The sequence below is a fragment of the Palaemon carinicauda genome, chromosome 29 (assembly GCF_036898095.1).
Source record: "Palaemon carinicauda isolate YSFRI2023 chromosome 29, ASM3689809v2, whole genome shotgun sequence".
NCBI classification, from domain to species: Eukaryota; Metazoa; Arthropoda; class Malacostraca; order Decapoda; family Palaemonidae; genus Palaemon; species Palaemon carinicauda.
Window position 1 is genome coordinate 93867944 of NC_090753.1, and position 19163 is coordinate 93887106.

Consider the following 19163-nt stretch of genomic DNA (forward strand, 5'->3'; position numbering starts at 1 on the left):
CGTGAGGGTACTTCTGTGCGTGCCAGTCGTCCTCCCAGTCCGGGACCTCTTGCAAGCTCCCAAGCCCAGGGGAGAAGCAATGTCGAAGGGCAAAAGGGTTCGGCAGGCCTTGATCGGCGCACAGCAGTATCCTCGGTGGTTGCGGGCGTATCTTACAGAGATCGTCACTCCCACTCTCAGACGATTGAGCCCTTATTTTACTCGTCTGCAGAAGAATTTTCGGGGAAAAAACGCTGGACTCAGGTCTCAAGACCTCTTAAGCGTAAAGTCCAGACCGCACGAGTTCTACAGCCCGGATGTAGTCATTGGGCTAGCTCTGACTCACCGCAGTCATCAGGTGACTGCACGCCTCCTAAGAGAGGTAAGACGATGCCTCAACAGACCTCAACTTCTGTTAAGGCTCTGCCTCAACAGACCTCAACGTCTGTTGATCCCAAGATGACTTTGCTGCAGTCTATGCAGTCGCAGCTTGCGGTATTGATGCGTGAGTTTCAGGCAGAGAAGGTTACACCTCCTCCTGCGAGCGCTCCTCCTCCTCTACGCAGTCCAGTCTGCCAGACGTACGAAGTTGAGGTTCCTCAAGCTACCTCCATGCGTGAGCTACCGCGTTGGGAGTTGCCAGATACCAGCGTTGTGCAGCAACCTCCTCCTTCCTTAAGGCAGGAACCTCTTACCACGCGGCAACCTCCTCAACAATGGGGACAGGAGTCTTATGCCTTACAACCTCCTCTACCTTTGAGACAAGAGTTTCTTGCAGTAAGACCATCCTCGAGGCAGCAACCTCTTGAGGTACGACAACCTCTACCATCCTTGAGGCAGCCACCTCAGCTCTCGCAGCTGACACCTCAACTCTCGAGGCAAGCACCTCAAGAACCTCAACTCGTGAGACAGGAGCCGCGTTCTGCGCAGCCGCCACCTCAACTCTCGCAGCTCACACCTCAAGAACCTCAACTCGTGAGACAGGAATCTCTTACTGCGCAACCACCTCAACCCTTGAAGCAAGCGCAACTCTTGAGACAGGAACCTCATGCAATGAGTCAGCCACCTCAACGCATGCATCTACCACCTTCTCCTCTACTTGACCAGTCTTTGCAGCCTGAACCTCAGGTTTTACTTCAGTCGCCTCTCACCACACTTGCTCCTCAAACCTCCGCAGAACCTCCTTCATCCCAGCCTCATGACTTTGTCATTACTAGCCCTCATCCTCTTCAACAGAGACTTGAGGATGAGACCGCAAGTGTTTTTGCACCCGCTTGTCAGGATTCTGCTGTTCAGCACACCGCTGTAACTTTACCTCTCGCTTCTCAACACTCAGGTGATGAGGTTTCTGAGGAGGAAGCTGCGCACCTAGATGATCCCTCTTCGGACGTGGAGGAACCCAAGTCGTTACCACCCTCCATTGACTTTCGCAAGGTCCTGGCTCTTTTCAGAGAGGTTTACCCGGATCATTTTGTCTCTGCTACCCCTCGCTCTCCTCCTTCAGAGTTTTCTCTAGGCATGCAACCTGTTAAGTCGGCCTACACTAAGCTCGTCTTTGCTAGATCCTCTAAGAGAGCTTTAAGAATGTTAGGGGATTGGTTGCAGTCCAAACAGCAACTAGGGAAGACTTCATTTATGTTTCCTCCTACTAAGCTGACTTCTAAGGCGGGCGTATGGTATGCCACAGGAGAGGAACCAGGCTTGGGAATCCCTGCCTCTGCCCAGGCTGACTTCTCAAGTTTGGTTGACTCTCCACGTAGATCGGCTATGAGGCGCTCTAAGGTCTGCTGGACCTTTTCCGACTTAGACCACTTCTTAAAGGGTGTCTTTCGCGCCTTTGAGATTTTCAATTTTCTCGACTGGTGCCTGGGGGCCTTGAGCAAGAAGACTGCCCCTTCTGACAAGGACTCGGCCATGCTTATAATGTCCTGTATGGATAAGGCAATTCGCGATGGGTCCGGCGAACTTGCCTCCATGTTTGTTTCGGGAGTACTCAAGAAAAGGGAACAACTGTGCACTTTCCTTTCCACTGGTATCACCTCTTGTCAAAGGTCTCAGTTACTTTTTGCTCCGCTTTCTAAGTTCCTGTTCCCTGAGGAGCTTATCAAGGAATTGTCTGCGGCCCTTATTCAGAAGGACACTCATGACCTTGTGGCCTCTTCAGCTCGTAAGGCTAAGGTTGCTCCTTCGGTTCCTAGAACTTACCGCACCCCAGTGGCCGATACTCCTGCTACAAGATTTATTCCGCCCTTTCGTGGCAGAGCCCCCAGCCGAGGAAGTACCCGTCCAGACGCTTTCAGGGGCAGGTCTAAGAAAGGTCCCAAGCCTTCGAAAGGCAAACACTGACTCTCCTCCTCTCCAGACAGCAGTAGGAGCCAGACTCAAGATCTTCTGGCAAGCTTGGGAAAGAAGAGGTGCAGACGCCCAGTCTGTCAAGTGGCTAAGGGAGGGTTACAGGATACCATTCTACCGCAATCCCCCTCTGACCACTTCTCCCATCAACCTCTCTCCCAACTACAAGGAAAAGGACAAGAGGCTAGCGTTACACCAGGAGGTGTCGCTCCTGTTACAGAAGAAGGCAGTGGTGATAGTCCGGGACCATCAATCCCCGGGCTTCTACAACCGTCTCTTTCTGGTGGCCAAGAAGACAGGAGGTTGGAGACCGGTGCTGGACGTCAGTGCGCTCAATGCTTATGTCACCAAGCAGACGTTCACTATGGAGACGACGAAGTCGGTCCTAGCAGCGGTCAGGCAGGAGGACTGGATGGTCTCGTTGGATCTGAAAGACGCTTACTTTCACGTTCCTATTCATCCAGACTCCCAACCTTTCCTGAGATTCGTTTTTGGAAAGGTTGTGTACCAATTCCAAGCCCTGTGTTTTGGCCTAAGCACAGCGCCTATGGTGTTTACGCGTCTGATGAGGAATATTGCAAAATTCCTCCACTTAGCGGACATCAGAGCCTCCCTTTATTTAGACGACTGGCTGTTAAGAGCCCCCACAAGTCGTCGCTGTCTGGAGAGTCTCAACTGGACTTTGGACTTGATCAAGGAACTGGGTCTTTTGGTCAACTTAGAAAAGTCCCAGCTTATTCCCTCCCAATCCATCGTTTACCTGGGAATGGAGATTCGGAGTCAAGCTTTTCGGGCTTTTCCGTCGGCCCCAAGAATCAGCCAAGCCCTAGAGTGCATTCTGAGCATGCTGAAGAGGAACAGATGCTCGGTGAGACAGTGGATGAGTCTAACAGGGACCCTGTCATCGTTAGCCCTGTTCATCGAGTTAGGGAGACTCCACCTCCGCCCTCTCCAATTCCATCTAGCAGCTCACTGGGACAAGGATTTGACGCTCGAAGCGGTCTCTATTCCTGTCACCAAAGAGATGAAGACTACTCTCATGTGGTGGAAGACCAACATCCTTCTCAAGGAGGGTCTATCATTAGCGATTCAGACCCCCAATCTTCATCTCTTTTCGGACGCATCAGACTCGGGCTGGGGCGCGACCTTGGACGGACAGGAATGCTCGGGAACATGGAACAAGGAACAGGAAACGCTTCACATCAACTGCAAGGAGCTGCTGGCAGTTCATCTGGCCTTAATGAACTTCAAGTCCCTCCTGCTAAACAAGGTGGTGGAGGTGAACTCCGACAACACCACAGCCTTGGCATACATCTCCAAGCAGGGAGGGACCCATTCGAGGAAGCTGTACGAGATAGCAAGGGACCTCCTCATTTGGTCAAGAAGTCTAAACCTCTCTCTAGTAACGAGGTTCATTCAGGGCAATATGAACGTCTCAGCAGATCGCCTCAGCAGGAAAGATCAAGTCATCCCCACGGAATGGACCCTTCACAAGAGCGTGTGCGACAGACTTTGGACCTTGTGGGGTCAGCCAACGATAGATCTGTTCGCCACCTCCATGACCAAGAGGCTCCCTTTGTACTGTTCCCCAGTTCCAGACCCAGCAGCAGTTCACGTGGATGCTTTTCTGCTGGATTGGTCCCATCTCGACCTATATGCATTCCCGCCGTTCAAGATCATCAACAGAGTCATTCAGAAGTTCGTCTCTCACGAAGGGACACGGCTGACGCTGGTTGCTCCCCTTTGGCCTGCAAGAGAATGGTTCACAGAGGTACTACAATGGCTGGTCGACGTTCCCAGGACTCTCCCTCTAAGAGTGGACCTTCTACGTCAACCTCACGTAAAGAAGGTACACCCAAACCTCCACGCTCTTTGTCTGACTGCCTTCAGACTGTCGAAAGACTCGCTAGAGCTAGAGGCTTTTTGAAGGAGGCAGCCAGAGCGATTGCCAGAGCAAGGAGGATATCCACTCGTAGAGTCTATCAATCCAAGTGGGAAGTCTTCCGAAGCTGGTGCAGAGCCAATGCAGTTTCCTCTACCAATACCTCTGTAACCCAAGTTGCTGACTTCCTGTTACATCTTAGGAATGTTAGATCTCTTTCGGCTCCTACGATTAAAGGGTACAGAAGTATGTTGGCTTCAGTTCTCCGCCACAGAGGTTTGGATCTTTCCTCCAACAAGGACCTACAAGACATCCTTAAATCTTTCGAGACTTCTAAAGAACGTCGTTTGTCCACTCCAGGCTGGAATCTAGACGTAGTCTTAAGGTTCCTTATGTCTCCTAGGTTCGAACCTCTCCAGTCAGCTTCCTTCAAAGACCTTACTCTCAAGACTCTTTTCCTCGTCTGCCTTGCGACAGCCAAAAGAGTTAGTGAGGTTCACGCCTTCAGCAAGAACATAGGATTCACATCCGAATCAGCAACATGTTCTTTACAGCTCGGATTTTTAGCTAAAAATGAACTTCCTTCACGTCCTTGGCCTAGATCGTTCGAAATTCCTAGCCTTTCCAACATGGTGGGTAACGAGCTAGAGAGAGTTCTTTGCCCTGTCAGAGCTCTGAAATACTATCTTAAAAGGTCAAAACCTATACGAGGACAGTCAGAGGCCTTATGGTGTGCCATCAAGAAACCTTCGATGCCTATGTCCAAAAACGCAGTTTCGTATTATATAAGGCTTCTGATTAGAGAAGCTCATTCTCACATGAAGGATGAAGACCTTGCTTTGCTGAAGGTAAGGACCCACGAAGTGAGAGCTGTAGCCACTTCGATGGCCTTTAAACAGAACCGTTCTCTGCAGAGTATTATGGATGCAACTTATTGGAGGAGCAAGTCAGTGTTTGCATCATTTTATCTCAAAGATGTCCAGTCTCTTTACGAGAACTGCTACACCCTGGGACCATTCGTAGCAGCGAGTGCAGTAGTAGGTGAGGGCTCAGCCACTACATTCCCTTAATCCCATAACCTTTTTAACCTTTCTCTTGAATGCTTTTATTGTTGTTTTTTGGGTTGTTACGGTAGGCTAAGAAGCCTTCCGCATCCTGTTTGATTTGGCGGGTGGTCAATTCGTTCTTGAGAAGCGCCTAGGTTAGAGGTTGTGTAGAGGTCCTTTGGTATGGGTTGCAGCCCTTTATACTTCAGCACCTTAGGGTTGTTCAGCCTCCTAAGAGGAACGCTGCGCTCAGTAAGGAAGACGAACTTATTAAAGGCAGAGTAATGGTTCAAGTCGACTTCCTTACCAGGTACTTATAATGTCATTGTTATTTTGAATAACTAATAATATGAAATACGGGATACTTAGCTTACTGATATACATGTACACTGGTTTTCACCCACCTCCCTGGGTGTGAATCAGCTACATGATTATCGGGTAAGATTAATATTGAAAAATGTTATTTTCATTAGTAAAATAAATTTTTGAATATACTTACCCGATAATCATGATTTAATTGACCCACCCTTCCTCCCCATAGAGAACCAGTGGACCGAGGAAAAATTGAGGTGGTGTCAACAAGAAGTACTGCAGTACCTGGCCACAGGTGGCGCTGGTGAGTACACCCCCTTCTAGTATAGTGATCGCTGGCGTATCCTTTCCGTAGAATTCTGTCGGGCAACGGAGTTGACAGCTACATGATTATCGGGTAAGTATATTCAAAAATTTATTTTACTAATGAAAATAACATTTTGTTGATAGTAATTTCGCATATACCCTCAAGTACAGGTATGTTAATTGTACCTTAAATGTATAACACAATACACTTCAGCAATTTACATCACTGTACTGTAATAATGATATAGTACAGTCCATTACAATTTTCTACTGGCAATATTAATATCTCTGCCTCTCGTATATGTACTGTACTCTAATCCCTTGGCTCTCACTTGTGTTCCCTTCGAGGGCCCCCAGCAATAGCAGAAAAACTATGAAGTAGATACAGAAATCTGTGGTATATTTTACTTTCATTTTTTAATTTTATTTTATTTCTATATTTAAGCTTTTATAAGCCCTTGTAACACTAAACTCTGTGCTTCGGACTGTGTAGCTCCCTGGGTGTTCCTTGTAGCCATTTGATTTTGCTCGCGAGGGATACGTCTCTTGATGTATCTCAATGGTTGGTTGATCCCGATCTTCTCAGAGAGGCATTTGCTACAGGAGAAAGACACTCCAAAATCAAACTTTTGTTCTTTAGTTTTGGGTGGTGCCAGTGCCATAGCATCTGTACCATGGTCTTCCACTGTCTTGGGTTAGAGTTCTCTTGCTTGAGGGTTTACTCTGGCACTCTATTCTATCCAATTTCTCTTCCTCTTGTTTTTTTAAAGTTTTTATAGTTTATATAGGAAATATTTAATTAAATGTTGTTACTGTTCTTAAAATATTTTATTTTTCCTTGTTTCCTTTCCTCGCTGACCTATATTCCCTGTTTGAGCCCCTGGGCTTTTGGCATACTGCCTTTCCAACTAGTGTTGTAGCTTAGTAAGTAATAATAATAATAATAATAATTGGAACTACAGTAATGTATCATATCTAGACTCCTAGTACTCCAGATCAACTTGTCTCACAGATATTATTATTATTATTACTTGCTAAGCTACAACCCTAGTTGGAAAAGCAGGATGCTATAAGCCCAGGGGCTCCAACAGGGAAAATTGCCCAGTGAGGAAAGGAAACTAGGAAAAATAAAATAGTTTATGAACAGTAACAACATTAGAATAAATATTTCATATATAAACTATAAAAACTTTAACAAACCCAGTGGAAGAGAAATAAGGTAGAACAGTGTGCCCGAGTGTATCCTCGGGCAAGGGAACTCTAACCCAAGATAGTGGAAGACCATGGTACAGAGGCTATGGCACTACCCAAGACTAGAGAATAATGGTTTGATTTTGGAGTGTCCTTCGCCTAGAAGAGCTGCTTACCATAGCTAAAGAGTCTCTTTTACCCTTACCAAGAGGAAAGTGGCCACTGAACAATTACAGTGCAGTAGAGTTATGAAAAACTTACCACCTGTACATACTTTGTAATTTTTATTATAACATTGTTCTTTCTTTCAGGTTGGATACTCGTACATATTCTTCGTACTGGCTCTTTGGATGACTGTCGTTTCTGAACTGTTTGCTGGAAAGGTTTGCTTACCTCACTTTTGATTTTGAATTTCTTTGTGGTGAGTAATGCAGAGTTGATCTCTTGTAGTATAAGCAGCTCAGATATTCCACTTTTTGTTAGCATTAATTTACTGTTGTTGATATAGTTACATACTGTGTACTTAAATTCTTCTATGATCTCATGTTATCACAAATCCTTGTATATTTGTAATGTCTCGGTACTATACTATTTTTAGTATTTGGTGCTTGTTGGTAACTTTATTGCTGCTGTTTATCGGGTACAAAGGTCACATGAATTACTGCTGCGTGACTGGTATTTGCAAATGCCATTGACGGGATGATTTTGTTGGATTTGCAAAAAGATAATGTAGGGTTTTTAAAAAGAAAATCATTTTTTTTTTATTGTTTTTTCATGTATATTCATACCTCAAGTTTTTTTTTTATTAGTTCCAAGAGTTGCAACCGTAAAATTTAATAAAACAGCACAAATTAACCTTTTATATAAACTCTTAGATATGTTTCAAATCCCTATAAGCAACTTTCATAAACTAATTATTGTTATTAGCCAAGCTACAACTCCAACTGTAAAAGCAGAATGCTATAATGCTCAAGGGCTTGATAGTCTCATAAAGATATGAATTTTAATTGTAAACAATGGAAAGAATTTTTATATTTTTTTTTATCTTTAAGAAAAGGAGACAAAATTGAAAATTAATCAACTTAACAACTAAAGTGAGGTATAAATATACATATATTTAATTTAGCTTATCCAATTACATGTTATATGAGATATAGTACATCTTAATTCCTCATGTTCAGTGCTTTGCATAATATAATGCTAAACTGAAACTTTTAGAAGGGTAAATAACATTGCTAATTGCTTTGTATCATGAGATAATTTTCAGATAGTAGGCGTCCGTTTAATACTCACATGGACAGTATTATTTTTTTAGATTTTAGCTTTCTACAAGTTTTCACATTTATCCATTTATTGTATGAGGTAATTTTCTTCTTTCTCTCATTCATAATCATTTAACATTCAAATATTGTTGACATATGAACCGGGACTTAGAATCAAAAGCATCACCAAGGACGTACGAGGGCACCGTAAGGTGAGAGGACATGTTGATTAGACTGGGTAAAGTCTATCAGGGGTGCAGATATCTATGGTTATCTTCGGATACGTCCCTGATTATACACGATATCTTCGGATAGTCGTTCCGGGGATTAGAACCCCGTGATACCTGACGGTAATTCTCTTGTAATATCACTCGCAGAAATATTATACAGTAGGAAGCTGCCGAAGGGAACTTCCATCAGGACGACATGGCTATCTCACCCAAAAATAGATTTTTCCTACGTCAAAATCTGTTTATTTCCTTGAATTCTAATGTCTCTTATCTAATTGCCAAATATAACTCAGAAAAAATTGAAAATGCTATGGGGAAAAAATAAAGAAATTCTGTGAAGATTGTACCTGTATTGTATATAATCTCTTTTGAAAAATATTACAATATTATGTGATTTTAGAAAGTTTAAAAGGTTTTAAGGCTATTAAAACATCGGCTTAAAGGATCGTCCTTGGCAGTTGGTAAATTATTAATATGCTGTGATGATGAAATTGAAAAATAAGTCGATGATAATATTGAGGTCCAAAAGATATACGTATTTCCCATGACTAAAATATTGGAAGTAATTTCCTGATAAATAATTACCCTGGAAAATAGATTTTGAAAATTTGTAATAGATACTGTTGTCAGTCTGCTTTTTAAGGAATACTGTATGTCATGATTTTGAAAGCTTTATTAATTGATCTATTATTAGTAATGTAAATACAACTTTATGTAAATTGTTTACACAGCTGTATGGTAGATAGGTTGTTAGAATCAGAGGTTGTATTCAGTGAAAATTTATTGATTTAATGTACTTATATTTGTACTGTATATTCCTTTTATTTCCAAACAGCCATTTATTATTGGAGTGTAATTACTTGGTGTAACTACAGTTTAGAACACTTTATCTTATGGGCGGATTTTCTGGTCCTATACAGCAAGGGAATCCTACTCTCTACAGGAACTTCACAGTCATTTTATCATGTGCATTCCAAGGCATTTCGCATTTCCCACCGCATATTGCATATTGCTCGTTTATTGTTAAATCCTCACTATTGAAGCACTTAAGAGAATAAGAAAGTCTTCAGTTTACTCTTGAATACCTTAGTATCTTGTCTTTCAGATGTTTAGTTGGAACTTATTGTATAGCCTCGAGGCCACATACTTAAAGGGGCTAGAGCCTACAGTACACATATCTAGGTTCCAATAATTTGAAACCATCTGTAGCTATTTTTTTATTCTTTGCTGTTATTGTCTCCATGTAGCAAGGTCTCTCTGAATTTTGACATTCTACTTTGAATGCAAATTATTGAGCTTTCCTGAAGTATCTATGTTTTTTCTCATTTACTGTAGTTCTATTTCAAGCCATCTGATTGTATATAATTTTTTATTTTATGGATAATTCATTATAAATGCTCTATAAGTATTTGGCATGCTTTCCATATAAATCACTATACTCAATTTTTTTTAATGAGACGCATTTGCACCGACTGGCAGCAGTGCCCTTTTCGCTCGGGTAAAGTTTCCTGATCGCTGATTGGTTAGAATTATCTTGTTCAACCAATCAGCGATCAGGAAACTTTTCCGAGCTAAAAGGGCACCCCTGCAAGTCGGTACAAATCTGCCTCACTAAAAAGAATTGACTAAAGTACTTGTGAAAGACATTGAAGGCATTTATAGAGATCATTGAACATTATCAACATCATTGATTTTAGATTAGTTAAATGGAGTCACTTGAAGAATTTATTTTTAAACGATACATGGTAATCAATACATAAGTGTCGTAGAAGTTGCGCGACGAAGTAGGAAAAAGTGAAAGGTAACAGAAAAATGAAACTGAAAGACGTAGAGATGCTACAAACTACCTTTGATACCTTTGACAGTGTGCCCTGCGCAGCACACTGCAGGCATTAACTCCCCTATTTAGTATCTCTTGCTTGAGGTTACACTCGAGCACACTATTCTATCTTATTTCTCTTCCTCTTATTTTGTTAAAGTATTTATAGTTTATATAGGAAATATTTATTTTAATGTTGTTACTGTCCTTAAAATATTTCATTTTTCCTTGTTTCCTCTCCTCACTGGGCTATTTTCCCTGTTTGGGGCCCCTGGGCTTATAGCATCCTGCTTTTCCAACTAGGGTTGTAGCTTAGCGCTTAGCCATTAATAATAATAATAATAATAATGAAGAAATGGGAGTTTACAAAGATGATGGCTGAGAATTTGAAGAATCACCTGAAAATTTTGAGATACATCACTGGAAAGTACAATTTTTTTAGCAGCTGGAACCAGCAACCTAATCAGGATATTAATTAGTTTTAACATTTACGGGGCTGAACAAGACTTAACAAAAGGATTATTTTCACTAAAGGATGAAAATTAAACCCTAGCAAAATTAAAAAGCTGCCCAGCTCATTAAAAAGAAGTAAACAAAATAAACATAAATTAATTGAAATTAAATCCTTTCTAGTAATATACAATACATTATTATTATTATTACTTGCTAAGCTACAACCCTAGTTAAAAAGCAGGATATGCTATAAGCCCAGGGGCACCAACAGGGAAAGTAACCCAGTGAGGAAGGGAAACAAGGAAAAATAGAATCAACATTAAAATAAAGATTTCCTATATAAACTATAAAAACCTTAAAAAAAACAAGAGGAAGAGAAATAAGATAGAATAGTGTGCACGAGTGTGCTCAAGCAAAAGAATTCTAATCCAAGATAGTGGAAGACAAAGGTACAGAGGCTATGGCACTACCCAAGACTAGAGAACAATATGCTTTGGACAAGGCACATTGCGGGCAGAAGTCCCACATATGGATAACTGTAGTAGCAGACACTACAACCCTCATTGACTGCAAGTCAAGTGTCTTCATTGTCAAACTTAAAGTCAAGTGACAAAAGGAAGATGCAAGAAGTGATTGCTTAAGTTACAATTATCCAGGAATTGATTAACATACAGTAAAGAGTTATTACAGAATATGCAGATGAGACCAAGTTTTATGGCAGGAGCATAACTATTTATTTTAATGGTAGAGATGCAACTGTACATTACTCATGATTAATAGGGGAGGAAATGAGTTTATAGGATCAGGGAATTGACCATGGCAAGAATTGATAGATCACTCGTGGTGATTGGGAACTTCCTTGCCGATGTTTGCTACAGACATGAAAAACATTCGTGCGCTGTATTTTTGTACATAAAAATTTTCAGAATGAATTGTAGTATGTGATATTATTATCATCATCAGTCTACTAACACGCACTCACACTTTTCATCTCAATTTTTATTTTGTAGGAACAGGAAGTTATTACCTGGTACACTGGAAATTTAATTTCTGGTACGTCCTAATAGCGGTTGGTTATTCCACAAACTTGCTTCTTAATTATTTAATCTGTCTAGAATTAATGGTATTCTTGAAACAATCTTTAATATGATAAAAGCTTTTAAAATCAATTTTAAAATTTCGAAATATTGATTTGAAGTTAGATTAAGTAATTTAGTATTTTATTTATAAACTGTGATTTCTCAGTTACAGCAGATGTAAAAGTAGATGATAGGATATTTTTATATGAGTTATATTGTTATGTCTTTTAGTCTTTCTAAGTTTGCCTGGAGACAAATTGTACAGCAAATAATGAGCATTTAATATGTGCAAGTAAACTATATGGTTGTTTGTTCTCTCTATCTCTATGGCATTGTACTCATTTTGTGCATTGGTGTAAAAAATGCACAAATACAGTAATAGAAGTATTGTAAATTATTGTAATTTATTTTATTATTTTGTAAACAAATTAATTTTTTCATTCTAGAATTAAAAAGTGTGATTCTATAATCATAAACTCAGTGTAACTTTATTATTTTCAAAGACAATAAAGTTAATATAAAAAGAATTTTATTAATACCAGGACTGCAAACTTGAATGCCACTTTGTTTGATTATGGTAGATTTCCAAGTGTATCAAAATATCCATTGCGACTTTCTGTTGGTGTCCTTATTCAATGAAGTACCGTGTCCTGGACATTGGTGGTCAGTCGCCTCCACCTCTCCCTGTCTATAGGCATTTTTATCACTTGATTTGGTGTATACTGTAATTACCTTCCAAGCCCACCATAATACTGTCCATGTACTTTGTCCTCTACCACCTCCTCTAGCATTCAGAAAACCTGCTTTTTAAATCAATTTAAAAATCCTGCTATCATTGTACGACATGACCAAGGATCTTGGCAAGGATGAACCTGCCATCCTCACCTTGAGCTTCAAACAGATATCTATTTCTTTCTGTGCCATAAGTGGGGCATTCAGTTAAATGCCTCACTGTCAAGAGTATTAAACAGTACTCCCAGTGAGACGTAAGTGCTCTATTTTGTCTCATTTCCTTTACCATTGCTCTCTGCAGTTTGAGTCTTGCCATTACCTCCTCTTTTGTTACTCTATTCTTCCAAGATATTCTGAGCCTCCTCTTATAGAACATCTCTGCTGCATTTAGCTTGTTTCCCAGCTCTCTTGTTATTGTCTAGCTGTCTGATCCACAACTTATTGAGCAGCTACAACTGGTTTTAGGGTAAAGGTCTCCAAGGAATTGTGGGCAGTGAAGGTAGTCTGGCATTTCCAGACTTCTGCCTTCAAAAATTGTTCCGCCGACAGGCTTGCCTCAATGCTAGGGTGAACTATACTATCGACTTCGTGTGTTATGCCCTGCATGGTCCTTCCATCCCCTTGCTGGCTTCTTCACCCTCAGTGCTGAGGAAGTCGGGTACTCCAGCCTGAAATGCTGACTTCTCTTCAGGTAGCGCTGAAGCGTCTTCATGTAATAGAGAAGAACTTCATCCCAATCCTCAGTACTCACTTCTTGGAGAGAAGATTTGGAAGACTCGAACCTGGAGTCATGGATAGCTGGGTTCTGTGCCTTCGCCACGGACTCCGGGACGAAGATAGAAAGCTCCTTTCATCTTTCAGAATATCGCCCAACATACAAAATGCCAACCAGCTCACCTATGTGGCTGCGTTTCTTGGAAACATCCATCTGGTGTTCTGCTGGATGGGAAACCAAGTACTATTATTATTATTAGCTAAGCTATAACCCTACTTGGAAAAGCAGGATGCTATAAGCCCTATAAGGACTTCAATAGGGAAAAATAACCCAGTGAGGAAAGGAAACAAGGAAATAAATGAACTACGAGAGGTAATGAACAATGAAAATAAAATATTTAAAGAATAGTAATAACATTAAATTAGATCTTTCATACAGTATATAAACTATTAAAAAAAAAAAAGAGGAAGGGAAACAAGATAGAATAGTGTGCCCAAGTGTACCTTTAAGCAAGAGAATTCTAACCCAAGGAAGTGGAAGATCATGGTATAGAGGTTACGGCACTAACCAAGACTAGAGCACAATGGTTCAAGCTCGATAGTTTCTTGTAGTGTCTGCGGCATCACTATCCTTGTGAGCTAAGGATGGGGGCTTTGTGTGAGCCTTTAAGTCTACCTGCTGAGTCATCAGCAGCCATTGCCTGGCCCTCAGGTGTAGAGGGGACTTGGGCACTGATCAAATGGATATATGATCAGTCTCTAGGGCACTGTCACTGTCCCTTGCCTCTGTCATTCACAAGTGGCCTTTAAACCAGATTAAATGATACCGCAGTGATGAAATCACACTTATTACATGAGATCAAACCTGGTTACATAAACTTGACATGTTAATCTATCTCAAATACATATGCCAGACAAAGATTAATGTGAATGATTTGTGTTAAAGTTACAAGGTCTTCTAGATTACAGTTGTTATTACATTCCAATATTACATAATTGTGCACAACATTATACATACACAATGCAGTTTTATGGTAAACTGAGGGATTACTCTACGAGTGTACTCTCTGTGAATTCTGGGCGAGTACAGACTAGTACGTTATACAGGACATAGAGTCTCTGGTTCCTATAAATGTTTATATCCATACATCAGATACCTGTAATAAGTCTTCCCTAAGGTGGTGCTGAACACATGGGCAGGACATAGGAAATGCGCTCGAGAAAAGGGCACCTTCATACTTGAATGTAAATATTTCTCATTTCTCTCCCTTTTTCTCTTAACAACGCTGTGTTATTCAAATTCCCTATCTTACATGTAGGCTATTTTACTTATTTTACACAGTTACTTATTGTACATTTGCTAATATGCACTAAGTCCAGGGGCATTCCAGGGTTTGGTGATATGTTTCTTGTCGCATTCATGTAGTGAGGTCAAGTTGTAACGTGTTTCAAACAACAAAGTACATCTGCTCATCATCAGGCTTGAAGAGTAATTGATAAATGAGGGCTTCAAGGCTGCAATTATATGAATCTGGGTTGGTCTCATTCCTGGCATCAAATTTCCATTGGCTGGGAATGGCCCAAAGGTGAAGGTAGTAGCTATATAGCTATGCCAGGAGGGGTGCTCTGGGTAGAGTGCTGGACCAGGTGATCAGGTTGCGAGTGAGACGTGTGATATTCCTGGTTAGAGGAATCTTTTGCTGATTAGCCGTGATTAGCTGTTGCTTCACTCATCGGTGCTGTCATGTTGATTAGTATGTCTATTTGCAATTGGGGGGGGGGGGGGGGAAGGCATTCCTGTGTGGTGTTGAGGACAAGTTTCTTCTGCTGGATTAGCAGGGCCGACTCCCAGAATTTTCCCAGAATTTTAAGTCTCATGGTGTCCGGGGTACTGCTGACGATTTCCGTTTGGGTGGATGGATGAAGTGAAGAAACTCTGGGAGATAGGAGGATAGATATGAGAGACAAAAGCGTGCTAGAAATAAGAATGAATGGCAAGCGATTGTGATGCAGTTCCAGTAGGCCCTGCTGCTTCCTCCGGTCGCCTTGGTGACGCGCACATAGCAACAGTAAAGGATTCAGCGTATGAAACTTAATTTGTGGTGGATAATAGGGGAAGGGTGGGCTGTGGCACCCTAGCAGTACTAGCCAAACTCGGCTGAATTCCTCATCAGGCTGGGAGAAGCTGAGAGAAGAAAGGTCATCTTTTGTTCCTTTGTTTGATGTCGGCTACCCTCCAAAATTGGGGGAAGTTTCTTGGTAAATTGACACTACAAAATAAATTTCATGATATAAAACAAGATATGGTAAGAGATTCACCCGGCCGCCGAGAATAATTTTAAAATTTGCGCACCGCCAAAGTGTAAACTCGCCACTATTGTCCCGCTCTCCCATTGGGTATCTTCCTACTCTGATGCTAGTTACCATTATAAGATCCTGCTCTCCTATTGGTCAGCATCTATCCCATCATACACCTAGGTGTGGGAGTTCCTCGACCGTTTCGTTTCAGCAGTGCTATCGTTCACATTGAATTTGTGTTGGTGATTTCGCTTTCGTGCTTTTGTTTACTGCACAATACTGTATCGTGTTGCGTTTTTCAACTCATACATTATTAGCCATGGGTCCCAAGTATGTTGCTTATGTTCAAGGAAAGAAAAAGAGGATGCTTTCTATGCAGACGAAGATAATCAAGAAGTATGAGGCTAGAATGCAGTTAAGTGTGATTGGTATGAAAAATGACTGAAATCGGTCGACGATAGGCACCATCCTTAAGCAGAAGGAAGCTATCAATGCAGGAACACCTTCTAAGGGAATGACTGTTTTTTCCAGAAAAAGGAGCCACGTCCATGATGAGATAGAGAGACTGCTTCTCCTTTGGATTAAGAACATGGAAATCGCTGGAGACACGATCATCGAGACGACAATCTGCCACAAAGCCAGTGCCATTTTTGGTGATCTCTTGCGTGCTCAGGCCGAAGACAACGCAGGAGAAGGGACGTTGCATCAGGCACCCCCAGAGTTCAAGGCTTCTTGGGGGTGGTTTGAAAAATTCCACAGTCTGGCATTTATTCAGTGGTGCAGCATGGGGAGGCTGCCAGCTCAGACACGAAAGCGGCCGAAGCCCTTGTTAAGACATTCGACAAGTTGACTATCAAGGAAGGCTACAGTCCCCTGCAAGTCTTCAACTGTGAAAAGATTGGGCTTTTTTGGAAAAAAAAAAAAAGCCTCACCAGATGTACAGTATATCATGGTAGAAGAGAAGAAGCTACCAAGGCATAAGCCTATGAAGGACAGGCTCATCCTTGCACACTGTGCAAACGGCAGTTGGGATTGTCAGGTGAAGTCCCTACTGGTGTATCACTCGCAGACTCCTCGAGCCTTCAAAGCCCACAAAGTGTTAAAGGAGAAGCTTCCGGTGATGTGGAGGGCTAATGCGAAAGCCTGGGTAATGAGACTTGTTCACCGAGTGGGTAAATCTCCGTTTCGATCCGACTGTCAGGAAATATTTGGAAGTGAAGCACCTCCCTCTGAAATGTCTGTTGGTGTTGGACAATGCTCCTGGCCTTGTGGAGACCTTGACAACCTTCAGACACCTCATTAATGACAAAGTATAAGCCTACAATTATCATTCATATGTAATATGAAATTTAATTTTAATGCACTTTATTTAATTTTGGGAGTAATTTTTCAGGAAAGAAGTGAGTCCTATGATATGGGAACTATGGTAATTACTATGGTAATTTTTATAGAAAAATTTTGAAGCCCATGTCAAATATCAGTATAAGTTGAAAAATCCATAGAAATGATATTTTCATAATAAAATAAATTTTTTAATATACTTACCCGCGGGTTATATAATGGCTAAAGTCTCCCGATGCCTTGGCAGAATTTTAAATCTCTCGCTATCGTATATATACCAGGTGTACACCAGCGCCCTGGCAGTACCACAGGTGGAACTACACCCACAAGCCTCAGATCTTCCATGCCTCGTAGCGATACCACAGGTAGTCTCTAGAGGGGAGGAGGGCGGGTATATAATTTATATAACCAGCGGGTAAGTATATTAAAAAATTTATAAAGGGAACAAACAAAAGTCCAAACACGATTAAGAATAAAAAGTGTCGCTACCTAGAAATCCCAAACAGACAAATATAATACTCAACTTGGAAGCAGGGATCTCTAAAACGTCGGACATCTTCCAAAAAAAACACAAAGCACACGAGCAAAACAAAACACGTCTGACCAACATAAGTGCTGAAGAGGAATGAGGATGGGGGGTGGGGAGATGTAGGGGTAGAGAGAGGGTATATTGATGAAGGAGAGGTCTAATTGGAGAGGGATCTATGGTCGTGGTTCAATCACGCCCCAGTTTTCTATACCGACACTCAATGAGTGAGCGAGCTAGGTTTATTCCTGGCATTCCATGCATCTCTTTTTTTCTCTGGTATATTCAGCAATATCTATGCCTTAGAAATGGTGCTAGAGGAGCAGTTCACTGGACGACACAGGTCCCTCGCCCAGAAATAGATTTTTCCTTCGTCAAAATCCCTTTATTATGAAAATATTTTTAAATATAAAACTTACCCGCTGGTTATATAATGGCTGATTGACACCCCTTGGTGGCGGGACAGAGACAGCTAAATATTTGAAAATTCACTTAAGCATTACACAAATAACTTAAGAGGTTCTCACCTGATAAGGAAGCCGACAGCAATGATACTCTGCCTCATTTCGTCCGCTATCCTTAGGAGATCCAGTGATCCACTCGGGGCTGATGATCTCTAGGAGCTGTCAAACGGTACAACCACCTATAACATGACAGAGGACCTCAACTAATACCCTTGTTCCGGGCGCACTCTAGGAACAAATTTACCACCTGACCAAATCAAAGATTGCGGAAGACTGATGACCAGCCTCCACAAACAACCATAACTTACGAGTTCCAAGAGATAGAAAAGGGGTATTAGGAAAAGGGAATGTAGTGGTAGATCACTCACCTACTGTCGCATTCGCTGCTACGAATGGACCCAACGTATAACAGTCCTCATAGAGAGTCTGAACATGTTTCAAATAATGAGATGCGAATACTGACTTACTCCTCCAAAAGGTCGTATCCATCAAACTTTGCAGAGAACGATTCTGTTTGAAAGCTACTGAAGTCGCTACCGCTTTGACTTCATGTGTCTTTACTTTAAGAAGCCTCTGGTCTGCCTCATTACACTGGGAGTGAGCTTCTTGAATTAACAGTCTAATGAAAAATTATAAGGCATTCTTTGACATGGGCAGTGAGGGCTTTCGGACTGCACACCACAAAGCGTCTCAGATTCTTCGTTCTGTCCACATATAACCGTGATGCTCTTACTGGACAGAGCACCTTCTTCAACTCATCTCCCACCAAATCATAAAGGTTAGGGATCTCGAAAGATTTGGGCCATGGCCGAGTCGGATTTTCATTCTTGGCCAAAAACCCTAGTTGTAAGGAACAAATGGCTTTTCCATCCCGAAAACCAATGTTCCTGCTTAAAGCGTGTACTTCACTTACTCTTTTAGCAGTGGCTAGGCTAACCAGAAACAAAGTTTTCAAGGTTAAATCTCACTCATGAGAAATTTAAGCACCACATCCAAACTCCAGGCAAGAGGAGCTGATTGAATTTTCTTGGTGGTATCAAAAGACCTAAGTCCTGCAGATCCTTATTATTGGAAAGATCTAAGTTCCTGTGCCTAAAAACTGTCGCCAACATACTCCTGTAACCTTTAATTGTAGATGACGAGAAGTTATGTTTATTTCTAAGGTCTATGAAGAAAT

General features: G+C 41.6%; 1 protein-coding gene across 1 annotated transcript in view; it reads left to right on the top strand.

Moving 5' to 3' along the window:
* LOC137622362 (uncharacterized protein C16orf52 homolog A) overlaps positions 1-12438 on the top strand; it is a 31469-nt gene extending 19031 nt beyond the window's left edge. The window contains exon 5 of the mRNA XM_068352954.1: positions 7380-12438. Within this exon, the coding sequence (XP_068209055.1) occupies positions 7380-7472 (93 nt within the window). The 3' untranslated portion in view covers positions 7473-12438. The remainder of the gene's footprint in view (positions 1-7379) is intronic.
* The last annotated feature ends 6725 nt before the right edge of the window (positions 12439-19163 follow it).